We start from the raw sequence: 23,743 nt of genomic DNA, 5'->3' as shown, positions 1-23,743 counted from the left end.
TGGATTTGCTATATTTGTTTGTTATATTTTGAGTTTAATTTTTATTATTTTTATATTTGGCATCATTTTGTTTATTGGCTGTCCTTTGTTTTAAAACACTGAGTTAAATACTAAATACTGTTTTGCAAAAAGGGGATAAAAGAAAGGCTGTTTTTTATTTTTCACTGGTATTTAATACTTATGATTGTCTCAGTCTCTCTTTCTCACACACACACACGCTTGTCTTAATATCCTTGTGAGGACTTTCCAGTGACATTATTATTAATGCTATGGCTACACCTAAATCTAACCCCAACATTAATCTCAATGATTAAAAGGAAACCTTTTAATAAATCCTGCAATTTTTGACAAGCTCAAACTTGGATAGGACCTCCATAATATAAAAACATACCCTCCCACTGTTAAAAAAATCAGTGTACCAGTGATTTTGCACTATATATGTATGCCATGATGGCATACATAGCCTTGTTAAAATCTGTTTATTCTGGAAAAACATCAATGTTTTAATAGCCTTTAGCAGGTTAATTGTTAATTTCCTTCACATGCTGTGTCAACATGACCAAATCCTTCTGAGAAAGGCTGTTCAGAGTCTGGGTCAAAGTCAGTTATTAATCAACCCCTCTGCTGGTGAACTTTATTGCCTCACCAGTGACTCGCATTGTAAGTTTCCACTGTGCGAGCTAATGGATACACAACTGTGTGTTGTCTCTATTCTTATACATCAAGACCTAATAAACACTAGAGGCCTACTCTACTGTTTCTGCTTTTGAACTGGTTGGATTAAAATGTGAAATAAAGTCATTAGTAAACTTTCTTTCTATTACTAATACATTATTGCAAAGAAATTAGCAAATACTGGGCAGCTTTATGGTTCACTTGCAATTTCAAAATAAATATCACTTTATTATATTTTAAAAAAAAAACTTAGTTAGGTATACAACTTCCAAAGTGTGTGGAAATAGACTCATTAGCTGCATTAATAAGAACACCTGTACCCATTCTCATTGCAGCAATTAACTGGACAGTTCAAGATTGGAAAAATGTTGTGTGGCCTTTTTCTAATTTTCAACTGTCCAGTTTAGGCGAAACTGTTCCCATTGTAGCCTCAGATTTCTATATCTGGCTGACAGGCCTGATGTGGTCTTCCATTTGCCTCAGGGTATGCTGTGTTGTGCATTCTGAGATGCTTTCTGCTCACCAGAGTTGTAAAGAGTGGTTATTTGAGTTAATGTAGCCCTCCTATCAGCTTGAACCAGTGCAACCAATCTCCTCTGCTCTCTCTCTCTCTCATCAACAAGTCACTGATGAGAATTTAACTGATGCTCACTGCACCATTCTGTGTAGACTCTAGAGACTTCTGAGTGAGAAAATCCCAGGAGATCAGCAGTTTCTGGGAGTCACTGGGATCAGACTTTTCCCCATTCTCATGTTTAATGTAAACATTAACTGAAGCTATTGACCTGTATGTACATGATTTTATGTATTGTGCTACTGCCACATGACTGATTGGATAATTGCGTGAATGAACAGGTGTACAGGTGTTGGAGATTGCTTTTCATTGGGCCAGCAAAGCAGCATTGACATGGCATTTAAGTTATTCAAGTGTTTAAATGATTTACATGTCTTGTTTTGACTTAGACATTCTTAGTCATGTCCATTTTATCCTGGTCAGAGTCATGGTGGATCTGGTGCTTATCCCAGAAACACTGGGTGTGAAGCAGGAATACCCCCTGCATGGGCCACCAGTTGATCCGTTATTCACACACTACAGAAATATTAGTTATGTAAAATAGGTATTTACAGAAATCTTCATTGACACTGTGTTTCTAAAACAAAAGAAATGTACTAGAATTTCTGTAAAAAATAATTGTATCTAATTTCATTAGCTTTAAATTCCAAATATACACATTCATATCAAAATAAATCTTTACTAAGGTTTGTTAATCAGAATAATCCTGGTGCATTTAGGAGCAGTTTTGCTGCACATTCTATAAATTCATTTAATCTGGTGTGGAGGCTGTTAATTATCTAAAACCAGATTTACTAAAATGGGAGCACTGATCTTTGGCAGTTTGATTAATTGAAACCTCTTCACTTGGCCATTTGTGCCCAGTCTGGAGTACATGTACCCTGCATATTTAGTTATTTTCACTGGTCTACTGCACCTGATTCAACAAATCACAAAAACCTCCACAAAAACATGCTGGTGGGTTGACTGGCTACACTAAAGTGTGTGTGCGTGTGTGTGTGTGCGTGTGTGTGTCTTGCAATAGAATGGCGTCCTATCCAGGGTGTATTCCAGCCTCACACCCAGTGTTCCTGGGATAGCCACCACAATATTGACCAGGACAAAGCGGTTGCTGGATTAATGTATTTATTTTAATATATATATTAATATAATTTACCATTTTACAAAAGTGAACTGTAGTAACTCCTTGTGAGAGACACATTATTGCTATCTCTTTAGTGTTTCCCCAAACCACAACAGTCATACAGGGAAATCTTTTTGGCGACTCCAAATGCAATGGGCAGGACTTATAGAGGAAGAGCATGAATAAGTGGAAGCTCATTGGCTGATTCCTGATCTCTTAGTGAAAACTGAGAGGTTAATTTCATTGAATGCCTTAATCCGGCTTGGCTGGTGAATTTATTATAGTGCTGCGTTATTTGAAGAGCTGACTTATGTAAGAACTCCATGTCCTTTTGTTCGTAGGAGAGTTCAACAGTTATCTTGTTAAGGAGTTATCTCTCCTTTTAGTTGCCAAAAGGCTTAAGGGATTTAGATAATACTTGCTCAGGTCTGGCATTTCCCAAGTTCAGCCAAGAATCACCAGCATCACCAGCAACGTTGACTCCAATAGTCAGTAGACTATTTGATATTTTTTGCTTCTGGACCACATACAGCGCTATTATCCACACCAAAGTAAAATAATTTCCCTTTTGGAGTTATGGGCGCTCATGGATCCAACATGGATGAAATCCTGGCTGAGGACATGCACTACTGGTACAATAAGTTCATGAGGGAGTCTCCGTCTGGGCTCATCACCCTGTTTGAGCTAAAGAACATGCTAGAGATGCAGGGTATGACTGAGGAGGCCAGCAGCTATGTTGACCAGGTCTTCTACACTTTTGACATGGATGGGGTAAGAGAATCCAAACTGCATCCAACCAAAGTGAATGGTGGAGAATTGTAGTATAAATACTTTGCTTGTAACTGTTAATCCATCACCTATAATACATCATCAATACTTCATAACTGACCCCAGATCCCTAACAAGCTGGGGTATGTAAAGAAAAGAATTTCACTGTGCTGTAATGTATATGTTACAAATTGGTGCTTTACGTACACGTCTATCTTAATGTTAATCCAGACTACTAAAAGCATTGTTACTGCAAATACCTGTATTTGATGGTGACCATCACAAAACAATGGCAGTGACATTTCTATAATTGATGACATCCAACACATGAAACATTACTTTTCACAGACATTTTCACATTTTTCTTCAACAGATTTTCCCCCAGTAAAATAAACTTAAACATCTCTTTTCTTTTTAGGATGGGTATATTGATTTTGTAGAATATATAGCAGCCGTAAGTTTGCTACTGAAAGGAGAGATCAACCAGAAACTGAAGTGGTACTTTAAACTTTTTGATCAAGATGGAAATGGAAAAATTGACAAAGATGAGATGGAGACCATATTCAAGGTATTCACTATCAGTTTACACGTGCCTTGGTATTCAGTATGAGAACAGATACTTAAAATCAACGCATGCGCTCTTCTGAACTTCACTGGGATTAATGATGCTTCCATTGAGAAACACTGAAAACTGAAATTTTGGGTTGTAGGAAGAATTCTCTCACTGAAATAGACTTCTGTGGCAGAGATTACTGGAGAGGGTTGAAAAGTCTGATCCTCTGTCTCAAAGTGCTCTTAATCTTTGGACCCACAAAACTTAATCCTTACCTAAATCCAACTCACTTCATCTCTGTAATGTCATGTTCAGCTACTCTTCTACATGCTGACCAATTACCTGCAGTTAACATTTCTTTTTTCATGATTAATAGGTTATTCCACACTCTTAGAAAAAGGATTCATCAAGGGTTCTCTGGATACTTAAGGGCTTTGCTTAATAAAGGGGTTAGGGAAACACTGATTATAGAGTTCCTCCAAAGGGACAACTAAAGAACCCTTAATATCTCTAGATTATATTCGATCATGAGGTTTAAAACTTTGCATGCCCAACTGTTTGAATACATTTTTTAGATTCCCAAACTGTTCAGGTTCAGGATGAGTATTTTGTATAAAAGTTCAAGGTTTCCTCCATGGCTTTTGTTAAACATTGATTATATTAGAACACGAGAGCAAAAGAAAGGAGTTCAGTGTGGCGAGGATGGGTAGAGATGGGTAGCAATGTGAAATTTCAGAGCCAAAATTGACTTTATATCATTTTTACACAGGCTATTCAGGATATCACCAGGATCTATGATGACCCTCCAGAGGAGATTGTGACACTCATTTATGAAAGGATTGATCTTAATAATGAAGGTATGACCCAGATCAAAATGTTATATAGTATAAGAGACTTAAAAATTTCTCAGACACTGATTAAGCTTACCAAAGATGACATTTTGTTTTGAAAGTGCACTATTAATCCAGATTATGCCTTACACTAGACAACGTGTTAATACACCTGAGTCAACTAATTACCAAGACCTTGGTATTACCTAAATACCAAGATCATTATGTGCTGACTTTAGTATGCTAGAAATGGAAAAACACAAATCTCCTATGGCCTTCTATGCCTTCTGTTTTAGGTGAGCTGACTTTAGAAGAGTTCATCACTGGTGCTAAGGAGCAACCTGACATCATGGAGATGCTCGCCAAGATGATGGACCTGACTCATGTGTTGGAAATTATAGTCAATGGACAGAAGAAGTTGGTTAAAGCCAGTGTATGCAGTGCCAAGGCATAGACACAAGCCTTATTCCCTTCACAATGCGCAACCTTAAAAAGTCAATTTGTTACAAATGAATAAATATGAATGTAGTTAACAGGGGGAGGGAAATGTGGTTTCTATGATGCTTATGCTTGTCTGTGTGTCCTGAAAAACAGCTCTTCAGTTCAAATCAGTTCACCAATTGAAATGATGGAGAGGGATTGGAGAGGGCTGGACAGGGATTATGCCACTTGAGACTGTGAGTTCTCATCAGGGAAGGTGTTGTTGATAACCTGCCATTTGGCAGAGTGACTCCATGTAGATTTTATGTGAGGAAGCTGCGTAACAGTGTGATACATTAAATTCACGCTAGACCTGATAAGGATTACAGAGTAAGCAGTCATCCATTCAATTCACCCTGATTATTAGTTATGAGATAGGTAGAGATATTGCTTAGTTTCTGAACTTCCTAATTGTGGTGTCTTTTGTATTATAGGCTATTACATGTAACAAATAGTATCTTGCAATCATTTAACTTACACTAACCCACAGTACAGTTATTGTACAGTGTCACTACATTTACAGCATTTGGCAGACACCCTTATCCAGAGCAACTTACATTTATCTCATGTATACAACTGAGCAGTTGAGGGTTAAGGGCCTTGCTCAAGGGCCCAGCAGTGGCAGCTCATGACCTTCTAATCAGAAGGCTTTAATGTCTTAACCACTGAGCTACCACCACTCTCAGCATAAATCACTAGGCTTCTAGTACAGCAGCAACACTATTAGACTAATAGACACTATTAACACTATTAGATTAGGCCTTTATATGGTTTAAAGCGAAATAGGAAATGGGAGTCTGGGATTTGTATTATGGTCTACTGTGTTTATACGTTACTCATATGCACATAGTGGAAAAAGTAGGGCAAAATGGGACAAATGCACTCAAAAAAAGGGGTCTTAGCTTTCCAAATGGTTTCTCTGGAAGGAAAACATCCTGCTGTAGGGTTTTACATAGAATTGTTAAGGATGCCCTAGAGACACAGGCCAAAAACCCCATAAGGATACTAAAATTTCAATGATTTGACCAATGTAAGACATGTCTCTATTTGTATCTACAAATCAAATTGTTTTCAAGGAGTAACAGTTAAAGGACTGCAACTGGTTAGACTCCTAATTTGGAACAGTCCAACTGAATTGTGCTGAAACCAGCAGAAATCTTTGGACATCCAAACAGCTTTACCCTGCTAAGCCGGTTCAAATTTTCCTGCAGCATTTCTCCTCAGTGTTTTTTTTCTTATTACCGTAGAATAGACTTGACCACAACCTCTCTGATTACTATGTGAATATGTGCTTGATGTTTACTTTATGTGGGCTAGTGAGGTTTTGAATAACGTTATGAGAATGTGCTGGCTGACTAATTGCAGATTTTATTTTTGAATGCTATGTAATGTCTCTGATTGTTGCCTTAATTAAAGTGAATTTGCAAAACCCAATTTCATTTTATTAACGAACTTGTGACCAGCTTTTTGCCTTCTTCAGTTCATCACAAAGCGTACAGGAGTAGTTTGTGATCTTAAACATCCTACTGTTTTATGTATGCAAATCACTACATATATTATGTCGTGCATCACTATAATGATATGCGTATTATTATCTGTACTAGAAAAAAAATCAGTGAATACAAATACCTTTGACACTTAAAACAATCTATGAGTGTCTAAAAGCATCATGCTTACCATGAACTCAAGAGGAAATATGTTGCTGAATTGGATTATAATTTGAATTAGCAGGTTGTGACAACATACCATGTATTTCCTGCTAATCTACCTTACATAAGAAGAATTAAGATAAGTCTGACCCATGCATAACCAGTTTTATAACTGCTTTTAGAATTATATTTTCATGTAACCTGTCTCTTTTCAAATGAAAATAATCTAAAAAAAAAAAGGCTCTCTACTCATAATGATCACGACATGGAGCATAAGCTAATCACTTGTACATCCTTTGGTAAGCCCTGTATGTCAAGAAGAGAACCACTTTGTGTTCACTCACCACGTGTACTCACTAAGGTCTTTGAAACAGAATTGCCACACATTTTGCATGAGCTAACCTTTTGTCATTAGCTGATATTTCACATGGGTGCCAGTTTAGATACTGGCAATTCTGTAAATCAAACAGTAATATTTCAGAAGACCAAAAAGCAAATATTTTTATTAGGACATCCATGTTAGTAATGCCAGCAATGATTGCAGGACAGAGTGAAATCTGTCAGTCTAGCCAGTATTGAGCTGCAAAGTGCTGCCAAATCTGATCCTCACACATTCTATCATTAAACTCACATGTGCAGTAAAATGCTAAAACTCAAATCACAGAATTGTGTATAGCAATAGGACTACATCCAGTTTTTGTGTACCTATAAAGTGCATCTGTACAGTAAGTGGACTTGAGAAAAGAGTGTTTAGGAAGTTATACTATAAAGCAAGTGTTTCAGACATGGCCTTTCTCTGAGACTTTGGCAACTTCATTGGTGTGCAGACTTTAAACTTAACTTCATAAGACAATTACAGCCTTGTCTGAAAGTGAGAGACTAACAACACTGTAAAGGTGCAGATTAATCAATCAGCCTGGATGATGCTAGGCCACACAAGGCAAATGTATAGTATTTGCTTTGCTTAAATACTTCTAAGTGCCTTCATAACTTAATTTGTGCCTATTCATAGAGCCTTTATAAAAGTTCAGTCATTGCTTTAAAATAGGTTACTAAAATTAAGAAAAATATAGCATTCATTTATTTATTTATTCATCTTCAGCATCACAACAGATCCAGTGCCTATCCTATGGCATTTTGGGAGGTGGGAGAACTTTGCAGACACGGGGAGAACAGCAAAACTCCACATAGACAGTAACCTGAGACCCAGGAGCTGTGAGGCAGCAGTGTTATGTGCTGTGCCAACAAAATACACGTCAGACATTTTCAAAACTTTTTTTCCTGAATGCTTTTTAAGACTTTTCAAGTTTACTTGATAAATGTAATTCATTAACTGTATCATAAAAGGAAAGACATGAAATGTGTTAGTGCAGACATTAAGGGAATGTCTAAGGACAACAGATTTAGAACCTTAGTGTCCTCACTTACTTTGACAACAGAATATTCATACTACTAATACTTTTGATACTCATGTACAATTTAGTGCATCTACTTCAGTATCGTGGTTGCCTGTACAGTTAAAGGTCTCTTTTATATCCTTGTCTTATTCTGTATTAGTCTTACCATCACCTGGTGCCTTTCTTGCGTCAATATGTCAGTCTGTCATCTATAACGTAACATTGAAGTCCACAGGCACATTGGCTAGCCTGATTCATGGTTTGAGATTTGAATAAAATTACTATTATTATGTGTAAATAGAAAGCCACAGTATCCCTTCCTAGGCTGTAAGGGTGTAAATGTGTTATGTAATATGAACTACTTCTCCACAGTATCCCTTCCTAGGCTGTAAGGGTGTAAATGTTTTATGTAATATGAACTACACTACAGTTCATGTTGTTATCAAACACCTGATTCTGTATTTACAGCAAGAAACCTTCTTTTGTCGTTGAACTTAAATGTATCATTCACCTCTAGAAAACTTGTATAGAACATGTCAGTGAAAGAAGTCAAAATAAAAAAAAAGTTAACTCAGAATTTCATTAGAAAATAAATCTTTTGCACACCTGATGATCACATTTATTACAGAATTTGATATGCATTCAGGAAAGTTAGCATATATAAGCATTTGCAATGATAATCTTTATTTATACCTAGTTCTTGCCCTCTCCTCAAGAAAATTAATTCCAAAATGATTTCCAGATTGCTTTTTAAAACTTAGTTTTCTTGCTAAATGTTAAAGGTCATTAAGTGTATCATGAAAAGGAAACATTGGGGAGGTTCTGTAATGTCTAAAGACAACAGATTTACAACTTATGTTTCATCAGTTTTACTTGGACAACAGAATATTCACACTTTTCCCAATACGGTTTTGGTGCCTTTCTTGCGTCAATATGTCAGTCTGTCATCTATAACGTAACGTTAAAGTCCACAGGCACATTGGCTAGCCTGATTCATGGTTTGAGATTTGAATAAAATTACTATTATTATGTGTAAATAGAAAGCCACAGTATCCCTTCCTAGGCTGTAAGGGTGTAAATGTGTTATGTAATATGAACTACTTCAGCTCATGTTGTTATCAAACACCTGATTCTGTATTTACAGCAAGAAACCTTCTTTTGTTGTTGAACTTAAATGTATCATTCACCTCTAGAAAACTTGTATAGAATGCAAACTCAGTCCAGGTGAATATTGTGCTATACTATAAAAAGGTAAACATTTCAGCTGAGGCTGAATTCTGTACAGGATTTGCTGCAGAGCGTGGTCTGATGTTGAGCATTACTTTACGGTCAATGGCCTACAAAAGGCTTTCATGGCCTTGATAGCGTTAACCAACCTAATGTCCTTGAAATGAAAAAGTAAACCTGGAAAAAAAATCAAATAATGGAAGCTTGTTGCTACATCCTAGGACAACCCTAAATGTTCCAGTCTAATCAGATTTACACAACATTGCTATGTACCTGCCCCCCTGCCCCCCCCGAACCCCCCCAACAGCACATACTATTTAAGAACACTAAGTCCTGATGCACGATCACCGAGCTCAGGCCCCTTCTGCCTCAACACTGCCTTTCCAACATCACAGGAGCTGCCTGAATTTTCCAGATCAACCATGCATTGTGAAGAGACCAGACTGAACAAAAGCTCCTTGCTGCTTGCATTGAAGCGCTACAGCACTACAGTCAATGACATGGAACAGACCATCCTGCTGCCCAGCCTCCTGAGAGACGTCCCGTCCGAACACAATGAGGACTGCGAGGCTGTAGAGAACAACAAGGACCTGTACGAGTACTATCACATGCTGAAGGTGATCAGGAACACGGTGGAGAGCGGACTGGTCCCCTATGATGATGGTAACACGAAGACTCACACGGCTCTGTATAAAAGCCTGGAGCCGCTGCTGGAGGCCGACCCAGAGGCATTCTTCTACTTCCATCTGAGTGGCCTGTACTCAGTCATGGGTACCCTCACAAAGAAATCACAGAACCTTACAGATAAATACCTGGACATTGTGGGCATTGGAAATCAGATCATTAAACTGTAACAGTTCAGCCTTCTGACTATCTTTCAGCAACATTATCAAAAGTGTAACTTACGACATAATTTGTAATACCCAAGTGAAAATTTCACTACATCTTTTCCTGAGCATCTGTTTAGAGAGCAGTATTGAGTGCAATAAAATTGTTGTCATCACTGCAGTCACTTCTTCATTCTGTTCACAGCACAGGAAAAATGTTGATGTGACACAGTTCGTTTGTAAAACTACACTCAGCCTACAATAAAATGTTCAAGGTGCAAGTCCCCAGTTTCAGCCATTATAAAGTATCTTTCTGAAACTTATAATGTGGGTTGATGTGGATGAAAAACCACAGTGCAAAGTAATAGTGAGCATTCACAACAGCATTTTCTATTTATCTTCAGTATTCTTTTCAATCCACCTGAAACCCATCATTAACTGTACTAATAAAAAAAAAAATTATCAGCAGAGGTCTACTGGAAAATGAAGGAATAACAGTCAGATTTTGCTGTTAGCTTCTAAAAGACAAAAGAGCTTCTTTTCTCACTCACCATTTTCCAGCAACACCTGACATCATATTACAGCACAGAAATATTGGAGATAGCAAACCTTGGACTCAAAGTTTGAGAATGCAGTGGAGCTATACGACACAGTTACAGAGTTACGGCTGAGACTCGGATTGTTAGTTGTTGCTAGTTGAAGTTTTGGAAGCTGATCTGTTTGAGCAAAGTGCACTAATGAGGACGTGAGAGAGCTGGATAGACTAAAGCACTGCATCGCTCTCTTTAGGTAGAGATGAAGTGAGAGCTAAATCCCTCTAGCACCACTAATGGCATTGTGGGTAATGTAGGAAACCTAACTGAAAGCCAAAGTGCACATACACCAACATGTCAGTGAAAGAAGTCTAAACTTTTAAAAAAAAAAAAAAAAAAAAAAAAAAAAAAAGGTAACTCAGAATTTCATTAGAAAATAAACCTTTTGCACACCTGATGATCACATTTATTACAGAATTTGATATCCATTCAGGAAAGTTAGCATATATAAGCATTTGCAATGATAATCTTTATTTATACCTAGTTCTTGCCGTCTCCTCAAGAAAATTAATTCCAAAATGATTGCCAGATTGCTTTTTAAAACTTAGTTTTCTTGCTAAATGTTAAAGGTCATTAAGTGTATCATGAAAAGGAAACATTGGAGAGATTCTGTAATGTCTAAAGACAACAGATTTACAACTTATGTTTCATCAGTTTTACTTGGACAACAGAATATTCACACTTTTCCGGATATGGTTTCTGAATTTGTGAGTGTTTTGAGCCCTTTATCTATAGATCCTCAACAAACATAAAAGAAAACCATAAATATGCAATGTGCGTTTTAAATTGTTTAATCAAATATTAGAAACAAAATAGTCAATAAATCATGTTTTATACACTTTAATAACATGGTAGACAGAAGAAGGCTTCCAGAAATGTTCTTCTCATCTGTGAAAAGCAGCTTCACTCAGCGGATAGGGTTAAACGACTCTGTGATCTCTGCAAATGTCTTCTTTTCTGGAAAAACAGTTTTCATCTTCATTAGTATCACTCACATGCAATCATCACTGAAATCTTAACAGAGTGGACATTCCAGCGGATACATGTTTAATTTTAAATATGTCAAATTGTTCTCTTACCCATCTCTGGAAAATCTACAGGGTGCAGTCGGATGTATTCTTTCATCTCTCTGTCCAGCTTGGCATATTTGTAATTTTCAATCTTTGTTAAATGGTAGCCGATGAACCAGCCAACAGTTATGAACAATGCTTGTCGGTGAACACCTGCAAACACACACAGTATACAAACACCAGCATTTTAGATGCAAGAACTGCAACGTCCAATGTAGGCCTCTCACTGAAACACTGCACAATGTTCCCAATAATAAGTAACAGGCCAGACTGAAGCAAATGAAGGACAGGAAAATGTTATAACATGTATTTTCCTATAGCAAAACTCAGAGTATCTAACCTCACTGTAACAAAGCCCAGACTTGTGGCTAGGGGGTGGATTTTGGGTTTGAACCCCCTGAACTATTTTATGGCAGTTCCAAATGGACATAATCATAACACCTGTACAGCACAGCTGATTATATACACTACACTGCCAAAAGTATGTGGACATCTGACCATCACACCAATATGTGGTTCTTCCCCAAACTGTTTCCACAAAGTTTGAAGCTCACAAGTATACAGAATGTCTTTGTATGCTGTAGGATTAAGATTTTTCTTCACTGGAACTAAGAAGCCCAAACCTGTTCCAGCATGACAATGCCCCTCTGCACAAAGCCAGCTCCATGAAGACATGGTTTGTCAAGGTTGGTGTGGAAGAACTCAAATGGCCTGCACAGAACCCTGACCTCAACCCCACTGAACACCTTTGGGATAAATTGAAACGCTGACTGCGCACCTGACCTCACTAATGTTCTTGTGGCTGAATGATGAAAAAGGAGATGGATCAATGATGCTTTGAGACTGCTGTTTTTGTAGCTAGTGGTTCAAGGACTCTTGTGAAATGTGATGGCATCGTGAGTTCTTCTATGTGTTATTATGTTACAGTACAAAACCTGGTTGCCTCTGCCAGGAGGTTAGGGTTTGGCCATAGAGCTTTCACCAAGATGATGTGCCAAATACACTTCCAAATCAACACAAACAGAAAATCTGTGGTACAGTTTTGCACTCAAGTCTCCATCAGTGAACAGCTGATAACTTCAACAAATAGACCTCATGTGGTTACACAATTTGTAGTACACAGTTATAGAAGGGAATTGTTTATAAATTGCACTCTGGTGTCACCCAGATGAGGATGGGTTCCCTTCTGAGTCTGCTTCCTCTCAAGGTTTCTTCCTCATGTCATATCAGGGAGTTTTTCCTTGCCGCTGTCGCCTCTGGCTTGCTCATTAGGAATAAATTTATACATTTAAAATTTATATCCTGAATGTATATATTTCTGTAAAGCTACTTTGTGACAATGTCCATTGTTAAAAGCACTATACAAATACAACTGAATTGAATTGTGGTCTGAAGAGAGAAGAGAAGAGAGAAGTCCACATTAGGGCTTCAAAATATATTAAAATTATCGAAATATCGCAAATGTAAATATCATGATATGCATATCGCAAGGGCTTGCAATAACTGAATGATGTTAATACTTCAAAACGTTACTAAAAGTCAAAGATTTAGGGTGACGCATATAGCAGAAAATGCTTTCTTTTCCTCAAAAGAACATGAAACGTATGCTGGTTATATTATTTTCAGTTTTTAAAAATACATATAATAATATATAATATAATAAATATAATATATAAATTATAATTTAAATTGGTTTTCTTCACTATTGTGCAGCCCTAGTCCACATGCACAAACCTAAGAATATAAAGGAGTGTAAAATGTTCTGCTCGGTGGAGTGGACCACAAACTCCAACCTTGTTAGAGCTTAAAGGAAGACACTCAGGGCTTTTATTCTCTCCAGTGCAGGCGTGACCAAATATTCAATTCAAGCGTGCTGATAATGAAGAAAACAGTGTTTTGTACGAAAAAATGCAATAAACTTTTTGAATAAAAAATATTATTGTAAAATGTCTCTGTAGATTGAGCTAAAAATCACTTATTGATTGCATTTTTATTATTATTATTATTATTATTATTATTATGAGATTAGCTTCTGCTGACTTTCATGAAGGGTGTCAGTAAGTCTGGAGGACACTGTATTAACCTAACAAGACAGACACACAGGCTAACTGACAGATAATAGAATAGATTAATAGAAATAACTGGACTATATTGGGTTCTCTATAAGAAAACAGCATAAAATGAACATGTAACTGTGTTGGGGTATATTTTACGCCACATAGTGATCAAGGGGGGTGCAAACTTTTGCACTAAACTGTGTACTGTAACAGAAGCATACATGGAAGACATCCCTGACCTCAGAGCACCTAGAGTATTTCAGATATCCAGCATGTATCTGAAAGACATTAGAGTAAATGGCTTTAGTTATTAGCATGGCTAACGTTAGCATGCTAGCCTGCAGCACACTCACCCGCTCTGATCGCAGGTCTCCGGTTTAGCGAGTTATGAAGCATCGCTGTGACCCAGCCGGTAAACCCGAGCCACAGCGAGTTTCTGTTTATGATTCCCGGTGGAGGGAGAACTTTCGCCTCATCGGGGAGAAGCCCCATTTCCGAGGATTAACACACGGGTCCCTCAAAATGGTGCACAGCGTTAGCCCGCTAGCACATCACCTCTCACAGCAAACCAAGGGCAATGTTTAGGAGGTGGCGCAACATATGCAGTCCGTCCGGGAAAACACGGCGCTCTGTCAAAGGTTCCGGCTCCTTGTAAAATAATCTGTGTTCTATAGTGTCTGATGATCCATTTGTAATCTAGCACTTAATTTAAGATTAGTTATTCTTTTTAGATTGCTCTTCCATAGAGCCATGTTGGTATTTTCTTTTAAATGACCTTACAATGGTGAAGATCATGTGCAGCTTTTATCCAAGTTGTTCATGTTGGTAGATATTATTTAGAGTTATTTACAATTTAATCCAAAGCTTAATTATTTTAAAAACAAGTACAAAAAATGTTAACTTGGATGTAGCTACAGTTATAAATAAGAGGAGTCCCTGGCCATTTTTCCATTTACAATTGTATACACAATGGGGGAAAAAATGTGGTGTAACAGTTAGGGTCAGGTTTGCATGTACAAACAGTGGGCTATGGATATGAACATGATATTTATTTATACCATGTCAACTTCACACAACGTTATTATAATTATGTATTGTATTGTAATTGTGGGAGTTATGACAATATCATATTAAATTTCTTTCCTAATATCGGAGGTATCAGTGATTTTATAATGCTAACCAACTTCAGTGTTGCACAAGGAGCTGATAAGAGTCAACTCTTTTTCAACTCCTAGAATGATTGCATCACAAATCCTGCAGATTTCTCAGGTGCACTTCCATGCTGCGACTCTCTCGTTCTACCACATCCCATGTTCTACTGGATTCAGATCCGGTGACTGAAGAACACTGAACTCATTGTCATGTTCATGAAACCAGTCTGAGATGACTTTTGCTTTGTGACATGGTGTAATATCATGCTGGAAGTAACCATTAGAAGATGGGGACACTGTGGCAGAAATCGAGATTCATCAGACCAGGCTATGTTTTTCCAGCCTTCAGTTGAGCCTTTGGTGAGCCTGTGTCCACTGCAGCCTCAGCTTTCTGTTCTTGGCTGACAGAAGTGGGAACCTAATGTGGTCTTCAAGGTTTGATGTGTTGTGCATTGTGAGATGCTTTTCTGCTCACCACAATTGTACAGAGTTTTTATCTGATTTACTGTAGCCTTTCTGTCAGCTTCAACTAGTCTGGCCATTCTACGCTGACCTCTTTCCTCAACAAGGCATTTCCGTCTTCAGAACTGCCGCTCAGTCGATGTTTTTTGTTTATTCCACCATTCTTCAGACACATCCTCCTCTATTTCACTTTCATGATCAAGGATGAGTTTCAGAGCCTCCAGGTCTGTCATCTTTTTACCTCTGCTGCTCATTTTGTAAAGCTCTGACAGAGAGTATATCATATGTTGCTGCAGAGTGTAATGTTGGTAGGACTCCCTTGCAGAGAAGCTTTATATGTTTTGCCCCTCCCCTGCTGAGTGTCCACTCAATGTGGGTGGAGTTTGCCCACGGGAACAGAAAAGTTTCCCGCCAAAAGTCATAACGACACCTGCATTGTCGCACTTTACAGATGAGGTCAAGAGAATAGGGAGGGGGTGTGTGTGTGGGTGTGTGGGTGTGTGTGTGTGTGTGAGAGAGAGAGAGAGAGAGAGAGAGAGACTGGAGTGAAAAATGTCTCACAGTTGCAAAGAAACAAATAGTATTTGACACTTCTGCCCCTTTTAGCCTCCACTTTCACTGCCGGGTCAAATTGACCCGAACAGTATCTCTGTAATATAAACATGGGGGGGGGGGGTTGCAAATATGTGAAATGAACCATTTTCATTTTATATGTAGATTACACTTATTAAGCTAAGCAGAAGAAGTTTCATACTGAAAAAATACTTTTAACTATTATTTTTAGACTTTTTAACTTTAAAATGGGTCAATTTGACCCGCAACATAACCGGAGGGTTAAAAGCAAAAGGTCATCACACCAAATATTGACTTTGTTTCATTTATTCCTATTTACTGCGCTTAACAGTATTATTTTTTTTTAATGTAGAAAGATTTAATTTCATTATTTTCAAAGGCACGTTTGCTCTACAGCATTTCTTTGCATGTGCCTAAGACTTTTGCACAGTACTGTGTACATACATACACACACACACACACACACATTTTATATATATATATATATGTTATTTATATAGAAACAAACAAATGCTAGCGTTAGGAAAACGTTTTCTGGAAAGCTGTCTCTGCACACAGATGAAAATGAAAATAAAACTGCATGTATGTGAGTCGACTAACAACATTTAGCAAGAAGGGCCTTCTCAAAGAGCTGCACTACATCTCCCAGAGTCCAACGCGCTCGCTTTCCCGTTTTTTTTTTTCAGCTTCGGGTTTGCACTGTAGAGGCAATGATGTCATTGTAAAAAACGAAGGAAACTCTGCAATCAGAGGGAGCAGAAATCGAGGTTGAGGGAAGGACCAGGTCTGAGATCACGTCTTTCGCGCGAGCCCTCAGGACAGCCTGGATGCGCGTGCACTGACACATCGGCCGGGGTGAAGCCCCTGTACTCGGGAAGTGGAGATACACCGCATTTTTGTGAGCCCAATCATCCCCTAGCTCATCCGATCTGAAGATGCTAGCTGGCTAGCAGAACCGCGGATTGCCTGCTGGTTTGCTTTTTTTTCTGCAAGCTGAAAAGAGATCATTCTGCTTGCAAGGTAAGGATCACAAACAGCTTCACCCCGGAGCAGCAGCTTTGCATATGCAGTTTCAGTAAATCCCAGCCTGGTGAGGATCATGGCTTGTTTATCTCTGATCAGTCCTGAGATGAGAAGTGCTCCTACTGTTGCTACACTGGTGCAGGAACACTAATGATCCATGGTGTTCAAGTGTGGATGTATTGTTCATGTATTTATTCTCTTCCTCTATCCATATGCATATTCAGTTTTCAAATGCTTCCCATAAATACTTCTCATGGGCTTTATTTTTGTCTGTTGCACTTCTGCACAGGTGTGTGTGTGTGTGTGTCTGTGTTGGCTTGGCAAACCATGCTAGGCCCCTTCGTCTTTATATTCCTTGTTTCATTATTGCAGTCCTCTCAGTATCCTTCCACATGCCTTGGCAACGACACCATTTACACACACATGCACAGGATCCTCAGCTCATAGCAACATGACACACTGAAAAAGAAAATGGGGCGCTCAGTCTGATTAAAGAAAAAAAAAAAGACTGCTTCTCTGAAAATGAAATTAATTAAACCCTACAGGGGGCCAGGCCTTGCCCTTCCCTTTGTTATTGATGGCCTTATCTTAGGATATTAATCAAAAGTCAAAGTTCAGTTTAATTTTATTTGTATAGTGTTTTTAGCAGTAGGTGTTGTCACAAAGCAGCTTTACAAAAATCCAAATCATTCATCTTGAGTAACTGCTTTTCCCTGATTGGAGATGTTGTGGATCTGGATCCTATCCAGGAACACTAGGTGTGACCCTGAAAGCGACGGTGGTCCGTCTCGGGGCAGATGTACATTTAAAGCCCTAATGAGCAATCCATAGGTGACAGTGGCCAAAACAAAAAAAAATCCCTGAGACGACACAAGGATGAAACCTTGAGAGACTCAAAAGGGAACGCATCGTCTTCTTAGTGACACCTGATAGTGGGATTATAAATCCTTCCCGTATACAGTTGTAGAAGAGTAAAAGAAACAGTACTTAATGTAGCGAAAGGATGATCAGGATGAGCAGATTGTGAAGAGTCCTGGCATGAGCAGAGGACAGTTTTAATTATTACAGCAGCACATACAAATCTACAGTATCCAGGTGAGAGTATCCACTGATGAAAGGGCGTGTCTTGGGTGTGTCTTGGGCATCAACTGTTATTGGAAGTGCAACATTTAGTGTGATTGCATTAAATATGCATTAAATATTTAAGTCAGTCAGAAGTCATAGGAGATGCACACAGCTCACATGATGCTTTCCCTGCACAATTTTGTTAAAGCTGTGATTTTTGGGATATTATATATCACACTGAGCTGAGTGACTCTAATGCACATTTGATACTCTGTATTTCTCAGATAATTGTGGCCATGGAGGATTACGATTACCTCTTCAAAATAGTGCTGATAGGAAATGCAGGAGTGGGCAAAACCTGCCTCGTCCGGCGCTTCACTCAGGTCTGTCCTCTTATATTTGCATGGGTTTTCCTAAATCAACAGGACACTCAGAAATGCTAATGTGGCTTATAATGGATGAAAGCGGGTGAGTCCAGTTAACATTACGCATATTAGACATGCTGACTGCTTGCTGTTATCTGGTTGGACGTTAGCATTTTGGGCAAATAATGGGGTTGAAATTTAAACTCCTAACTCAACTAGACCGCGTTGTCTCTTTAGAGCCTTGTCTTGGCAATTCTAACGTTATTAAAGAGTATAGTGTACAACATATCAAGTGGAATACTATACGGTATATTGACTTTTGTTGTATTTTCTACGCCATTTATGGTTCTAGGGTCTGTTTCCACCTGGTCAAGGTGCCACGATCGGGGTTGATTTCATGATCAAAACTGTGGAAATAAAAGGGGTGAAAGTAAAGGTATGTTTTTGGTTAAGACTATTCTTGGTACATTTTTTCATGCACTGATACACAGCCTCAGGCATTACATTCATGAATATATTAAAGTTTATTGACTTATGTATGTAAGTATGCATTTTAGGCATTTTATACAAACCTTCTTTGTAATGTTGTAATGTTTTTATTATTTGAAACACCAGTTTTGGTTAACTGGTATTAGATCTGGTTGATTATCACATTCAGTTTGTATATGCTGCAGTTTTAGCACAGTTTTTTTTTATTGAAAATGCACCCCCACCCCCACCCCCACACACACCCACATACACACACTTTTTTTTTTTTTTTTTTCAACAAATGCTATGTTTCTGTCACGCATTTGCACACAGATAATCTTGTGAGATATTGCACTACTATTTTGGGTTTTTTTTTGTTGCTCATTTTAAGTATTCCTATTCTTACAGTCCTGCTGCACCGACACTTTTCCCCATGAAGGATTAATAAAAGTTTATCTTATCTTTCATTGTAGTCTGTGAGAGATGCCATATGCCGTATTAACTGGTTTCAGGCCTGATGAAGTCCTGATTCAACTGATATGTGGTGACACTGATTGATTTTCTGATTTGTTCAGCTCCAGATCTGGGACACAGCAGGACAGGAGAGATTTCGCTCCATCACACAGAGTTACTACCGTAGTGCCAACGCACTCATCCTCACCTACGACATCACCTGTGAGGACTCGTTCCGCTGCCTCCCTGAGTGGCTGCGAGAGATCGAGCAGTATGCCAACAATCAAGTGGTGACCATCTTAGTTGGTGAGCATTCACAACTTGTGTCACTGATTCTTGTGTCTTTTGTATTTATGCTGCATTTAAAAAATAATTTGTGTGCTTTGGAGAACTATTATATTGTTTCTCATAATATAGTAATACATAATATAAGATTTTTCTTATAAAACTTCAGTTTTCTGTGAACATTTTAATTTTAAATGATCAAAAACAATAAATGTGGATTGTTGTAAATCTGAAAAGACTTGGGGACAGCACTTTTTCCCTCATTAAAAATATAAAGATCAATTGATAGGTGTTATCAGGCATTATGAAGATGCTCCTTTAATCTGTGTTCCATGCTGTGATCACACTTGTAGTGATTTATTTAACAGCATGTACCATAATAACAGTATTCAACAGTATGTGATATGAGCTGCAGTTTTGGTCATTACTAACGTTAGCTAGTCTGTTAATTAATTGAGAGTAAACTAGCTCATATTTGTCAGAGGTAGACACGAGTGGGATTTCAGTGTCTGAATTTCGATTTACAGTGTAATATACTCCACAGATTATTTAAATTTAGCCAAAGGCATTAAAAATTTACCACAACAAGCAAAACTATCTTGTGAATCACAAACATTACAAACATCAGGCCTGCTAGCTTAGCACACAGGTTCGACATTTGATAGTATCTGCCACGTCATGCTTTAATAATTTGGGAACACGATAGATTCGAACGCAGTGAGGCACTCGGTTTTGAATCTATATACTCCTGATCAGCCATCCACGATGCACATTTATATTAAGTTTTTGAGTTCAGCGCTGTTTTAATAGTGTTTGCTTAGTTGCTGTGGTAAATTCATGGCTTGCACATAATGCTTCGGGAACACCATTTGAGATTCAGCCGCAGAAAATGCACCAGTTTTTTTTTTTTTTTTTTTTGTATTTTAATGCTGTATGATAATGCTTGCACTCAAACCTGTAATGTATTTTCACTTAAAATTAAAATGTCACTTGCACAAATGATTAATTCAACTACAATAGATTACGAAAAAAAAAAAATCAGCTGTGGTCTGAGGATCATCTTGAGGACTTGTCCCTTAGAGCTTGTAGTGACCAATTGTTGATCCTGTTGTCCTGAACAGGAAATAAGATCGACCTGGCTGAAAAGAGGGAGGTGCACAGACAGAGAGCGGAGGAGTTTGCTCAGGCCCAGAGCATGCTCTACCTGGAGACCTCCGCCAAAGAATCTGACAATGTGGAAAAACTCTTCCTGGATTTGGCCTGCGTATTGATCCGTGAAGCCAAGCAAAACACGTTGGACAACAACGAGTCTGCGCCTATGCCTGGAGAAGGCAAGAACATCAATTACCTAAGCTGCTGCAACATTAACTAGGGATCACGGCTGCTAATCTGGCAGTGGGTACTTTCCTGCACAGTGGAGTGCAAAAATTGTGGTTATTGTTGACGTCCCCTGCGTAGATTCCTCTTTGCCACCACTATTGAGGTCTTGGATGATTTTTAACCTGAGGGTTTTTAAAAGCTACTGACTGTACCACTAGAAAGTCAAGAGGAGACGTATGATGCTGCCGCCGCTGAGGAGAGCCCAAGCTCCAGGGTACCAGCTAGCTGGTATATTTAAAGGCCAGACAATGAGTTTTATACAATTCAGTACAACACTAAAAAGATGTGTAGGCCAATTTGCCTACTATATGAATGATATGAGCAAAAACACACATCTGCACCAGCAGCAGTCTTGCTGTTAGATATAAATTGTAGAAAATGTGCATCACACCTAATAACAAATATGAAAAAAGTGCATTGTACAGCATCATTATATCCCTGATTCAAGCTCAGAATGGACTTCCACAATGTTACTGATAAGAATTTAAATGTAGGGTTTTAGGACTATTTTGTGGCTGGAAATTTTAGAAAGTCTTAGACAGAGTCTTAAAACAGTAGAGGGAGAGAAGTTTATTATAGATTATTTGACATTTTTCCTAAAGGTAATTCCCTAATTATTGCTTAGAAACATATTCTCTTTTGTGCAGTTTTCAGCTTGTTTTAATTTTGAGTGCATTCTGTAAAGAGATCGGCACTGCTTAAAATACATCTCCAACAGGTTTTAGCAGACATCAGGTAAAATTTTACAGGCACTTGTGAGCAAGACATTGTTGAACTCAGCAGATTTCAGGTTCAGGTTGATTGTAATTCAATGCGTATTACAAAAATAAGCACTTCTGTGCTTTTTCAATGCACTTAACCACTTAAACTGTAAAAACTTTGAATGAGGGCATATACCTCATTAATGAAAATTACTTACACACAAACCTTTCCCCCCCAAATACGTCGCAGTCCATATATAATTAGACAGTAATAGAATTTACTTTGTAAACCATTTAGCTCTATACTCCAGTACTTTGGATATGAAATGAAACAATGATGGTTGTGTTAAAGTGCACACTGTCAGCTTTATACACTGTTATTAACATGTTCCTATTCCTTCCCACTGTGTCCGCTAGGGGGCCAAAATGAACCTAACAGTCACCAGTCTGCTCAGTTGGTATTTGGCAAGCTGTGTGGTATTGTATTGTTAATTCTTAGACAAGAATAATATTTTTGTTTTGTTAAGAAGATTCTAGATGTGGTACTTACGTCTGGAGTTGTTTTTCTGAGAACACAGAAAAATCAATTCATGTAAAACACGTCATCATGAGACTGAAAACCAGTGACAACCAAACATAAGGGGTATTAAAACTGTTGTGTGTGTGTGGTTAGAAAGCATGTTGGGTGGGATGGCATTAAAAATGGTAGGCATCATGTCTGAAACATGGTGGTGGTAGTGTCACAACTGCTGTTATCTGTATTGAAGATGTGATTGCCAATGGCAGCATTTACCTACTCAGATCCAAACAAATGCCAGAATGCTATTGTACAGTGCCACCTCTTGCAGTATGACAATGACTCCAAGTGTACTCTTGATGCAAATATGAACCTTTTCAGGGCCAGAAAGTGAAATGTCAATCAGTGACCCAGCTTCCATTGATAATATATTTCATTTACTAAAAATCACATTCACAAGCAGGAAGTGAAATGGCTGCCATACAGGCCTAGCAGAGCATCACTAGGGAATGTCGTTGTTTCTATTTTCTACTGATGCTTTGTTGACTTTTCTTCTTCACTGTATACTTCAGGCAATCATCAACTGCAGGATTTCCAAGCGACAGTTCTATTTATGATCACGGTAATTTGCCCAAATTATTGTTGTACTTTATATGGAGGGACTAAGTATTAAAAGGTCCGTAATTACAACTCGATTACCATGATTACACATTCTTTAGTACACAGTCTTTAATGCTATGTAATGTCCAAGAAACAAGTTGGTCCTGGCTAGGAACAGCTGATCTCTCACTAGTATCACCTCTCTCTTTTTCTATCTGTCTTGAAGACTTTCCACACACACAAAAAAAAAAAACATTTGACTGTTACAAAATGCTGAGACTCATTGATAAATGTTAACCATTCTGACCGATATAATGATTATAAATTCTTCTTTATTGTTAGGCTACATTAAATGTGGACACACACCAAACATGACAACTTATTCCCTAAGAATTCCCTAAGAATTAGTTGTTACTATAGAAACGAATGCATTAGTGCATTAATATGAACTTTTCATTTGCCCTGTAGCTGCATTACTTTTCAGAGTTGTGATGTTAGAAAATTATTCAACACATTTCGACCAATCAGCAGAGAGAATTCAGCAGACCTGTGGTATAAATTGCAATATTGTGCACCTGATTTTAAGGTCATAGTAACTGTTTCATTACAAATCCAATGTGCTGGACTGAAATGACACTATACAGATACTTTTGGCCGGTGTATGTAACAGAAGAAAAACTGTAGTATACTATAATGTTATGCACAAGTTTCTCACTACAGTACTTTTATTAATAACTCATTAGCATTTTTGTCTTGTGGAACCTCCTTGGTATGTCCTCGTACTCACTTCTGACATGTAGACATACAGCAGTTATACACATGTGTACGTTACTATATAATCTAATGAGAAAAGTTTGTTTATTCAGTGACGCTTTGG

At 38.1% G+C, this 23,743-nt stretch overlaps 4 protein-coding genes across 4 annotated transcripts; 3 read left to right on the top strand and 1 right to left on the bottom strand.

Moving 5' to 3' along the window:
- The first annotated feature begins 80 nt into the window (after positions 1-80).
- Positions 81-6,480, top strand: guca1c (guanylate cyclase activator 1C). The gene is made up of 4 exons (XM_026934606.3): positions 81-3,143; positions 3,559-3,708; positions 4,463-4,550; positions 4,820-6,480. Exons 1-4 carry the CDS (start codon positions 2,949-2,951, stop codon positions 4,975-4,977), a joined length of 591 nt encoding a protein of 196 aa, XP_026790407.1. The 5' UTR covers positions 81-2,948; the 3' UTR covers positions 4,978-6,480.
- A 3,129-nt stretch (positions 6,481-9,609) lies between these two features.
- On the top strand, positions 9,610-10,279 carry thrsp (thyroid hormone responsive). Its single transcript, XM_026934607.3, has one exon. The coding sequence runs from the start codon at positions 9,699-9,701 to the stop codon at positions 10,128-10,130; it is 432 nt and encodes a 143-aa protein (XP_026790408.1). The 5' UTR covers positions 9,610-9,698; the 3' UTR covers positions 10,131-10,279.
- A 1,192-nt stretch (positions 10,280-11,471) lies between these two features.
- ndufc2 (NADH:ubiquinone oxidoreductase subunit C2) lies at positions 11,472-14,422 on the bottom strand. The gene is made up of 3 exons (XM_026934917.3): positions 14,177-14,422; positions 11,776-11,919; positions 11,472-11,653 (listed from the first exon to the last, which is right to left on the bottom strand). Exons 1-3 carry the CDS (start codon positions 14,313-14,315, stop codon positions 11,604-11,606), a joined length of 333 nt encoding a protein of 110 aa, XP_026790718.1. The 5' UTR covers positions 14,316-14,422; the 3' UTR covers positions 11,472-11,603.
- Positions 14,423-16,700: 2,278 nt separating this feature from the next.
- On the top strand, positions 16,701-23,169 carry rab30 (RAB30, member RAS oncogene family). The gene is made up of 5 exons (XM_026934963.3): positions 16,701-17,029; positions 18,382-18,480; positions 18,815-18,898; positions 19,506-19,689; positions 20,790-23,169. The coding sequence occupies exons 2-5, from the start codon at positions 18,394-18,396 to the stop codon at positions 21,038-21,040; spliced, it is 606 nt and encodes a 201-aa protein (XP_026790764.1). The 5' UTR covers positions 16,701-17,029; positions 18,382-18,393; the 3' UTR covers positions 21,041-23,169.
- The last annotated feature ends 574 nt before the right edge of the window (positions 23,170-23,743 follow it).

Source organism: Pangasianodon hypophthalmus, chromosome 14, assembly GCF_027358585.1.
Source record: "Pangasianodon hypophthalmus isolate fPanHyp1 chromosome 14, fPanHyp1.pri, whole genome shotgun sequence".
Lineage (NCBI taxonomy): Eukaryota > Metazoa > Chordata > Actinopteri > Siluriformes > Pangasiidae > Pangasianodon > Pangasianodon hypophthalmus.
The sequence above is the reverse complement of the archived record's forward strand: the minus strand, read 5'-3'. Positions and strand labels throughout refer to the sequence as shown.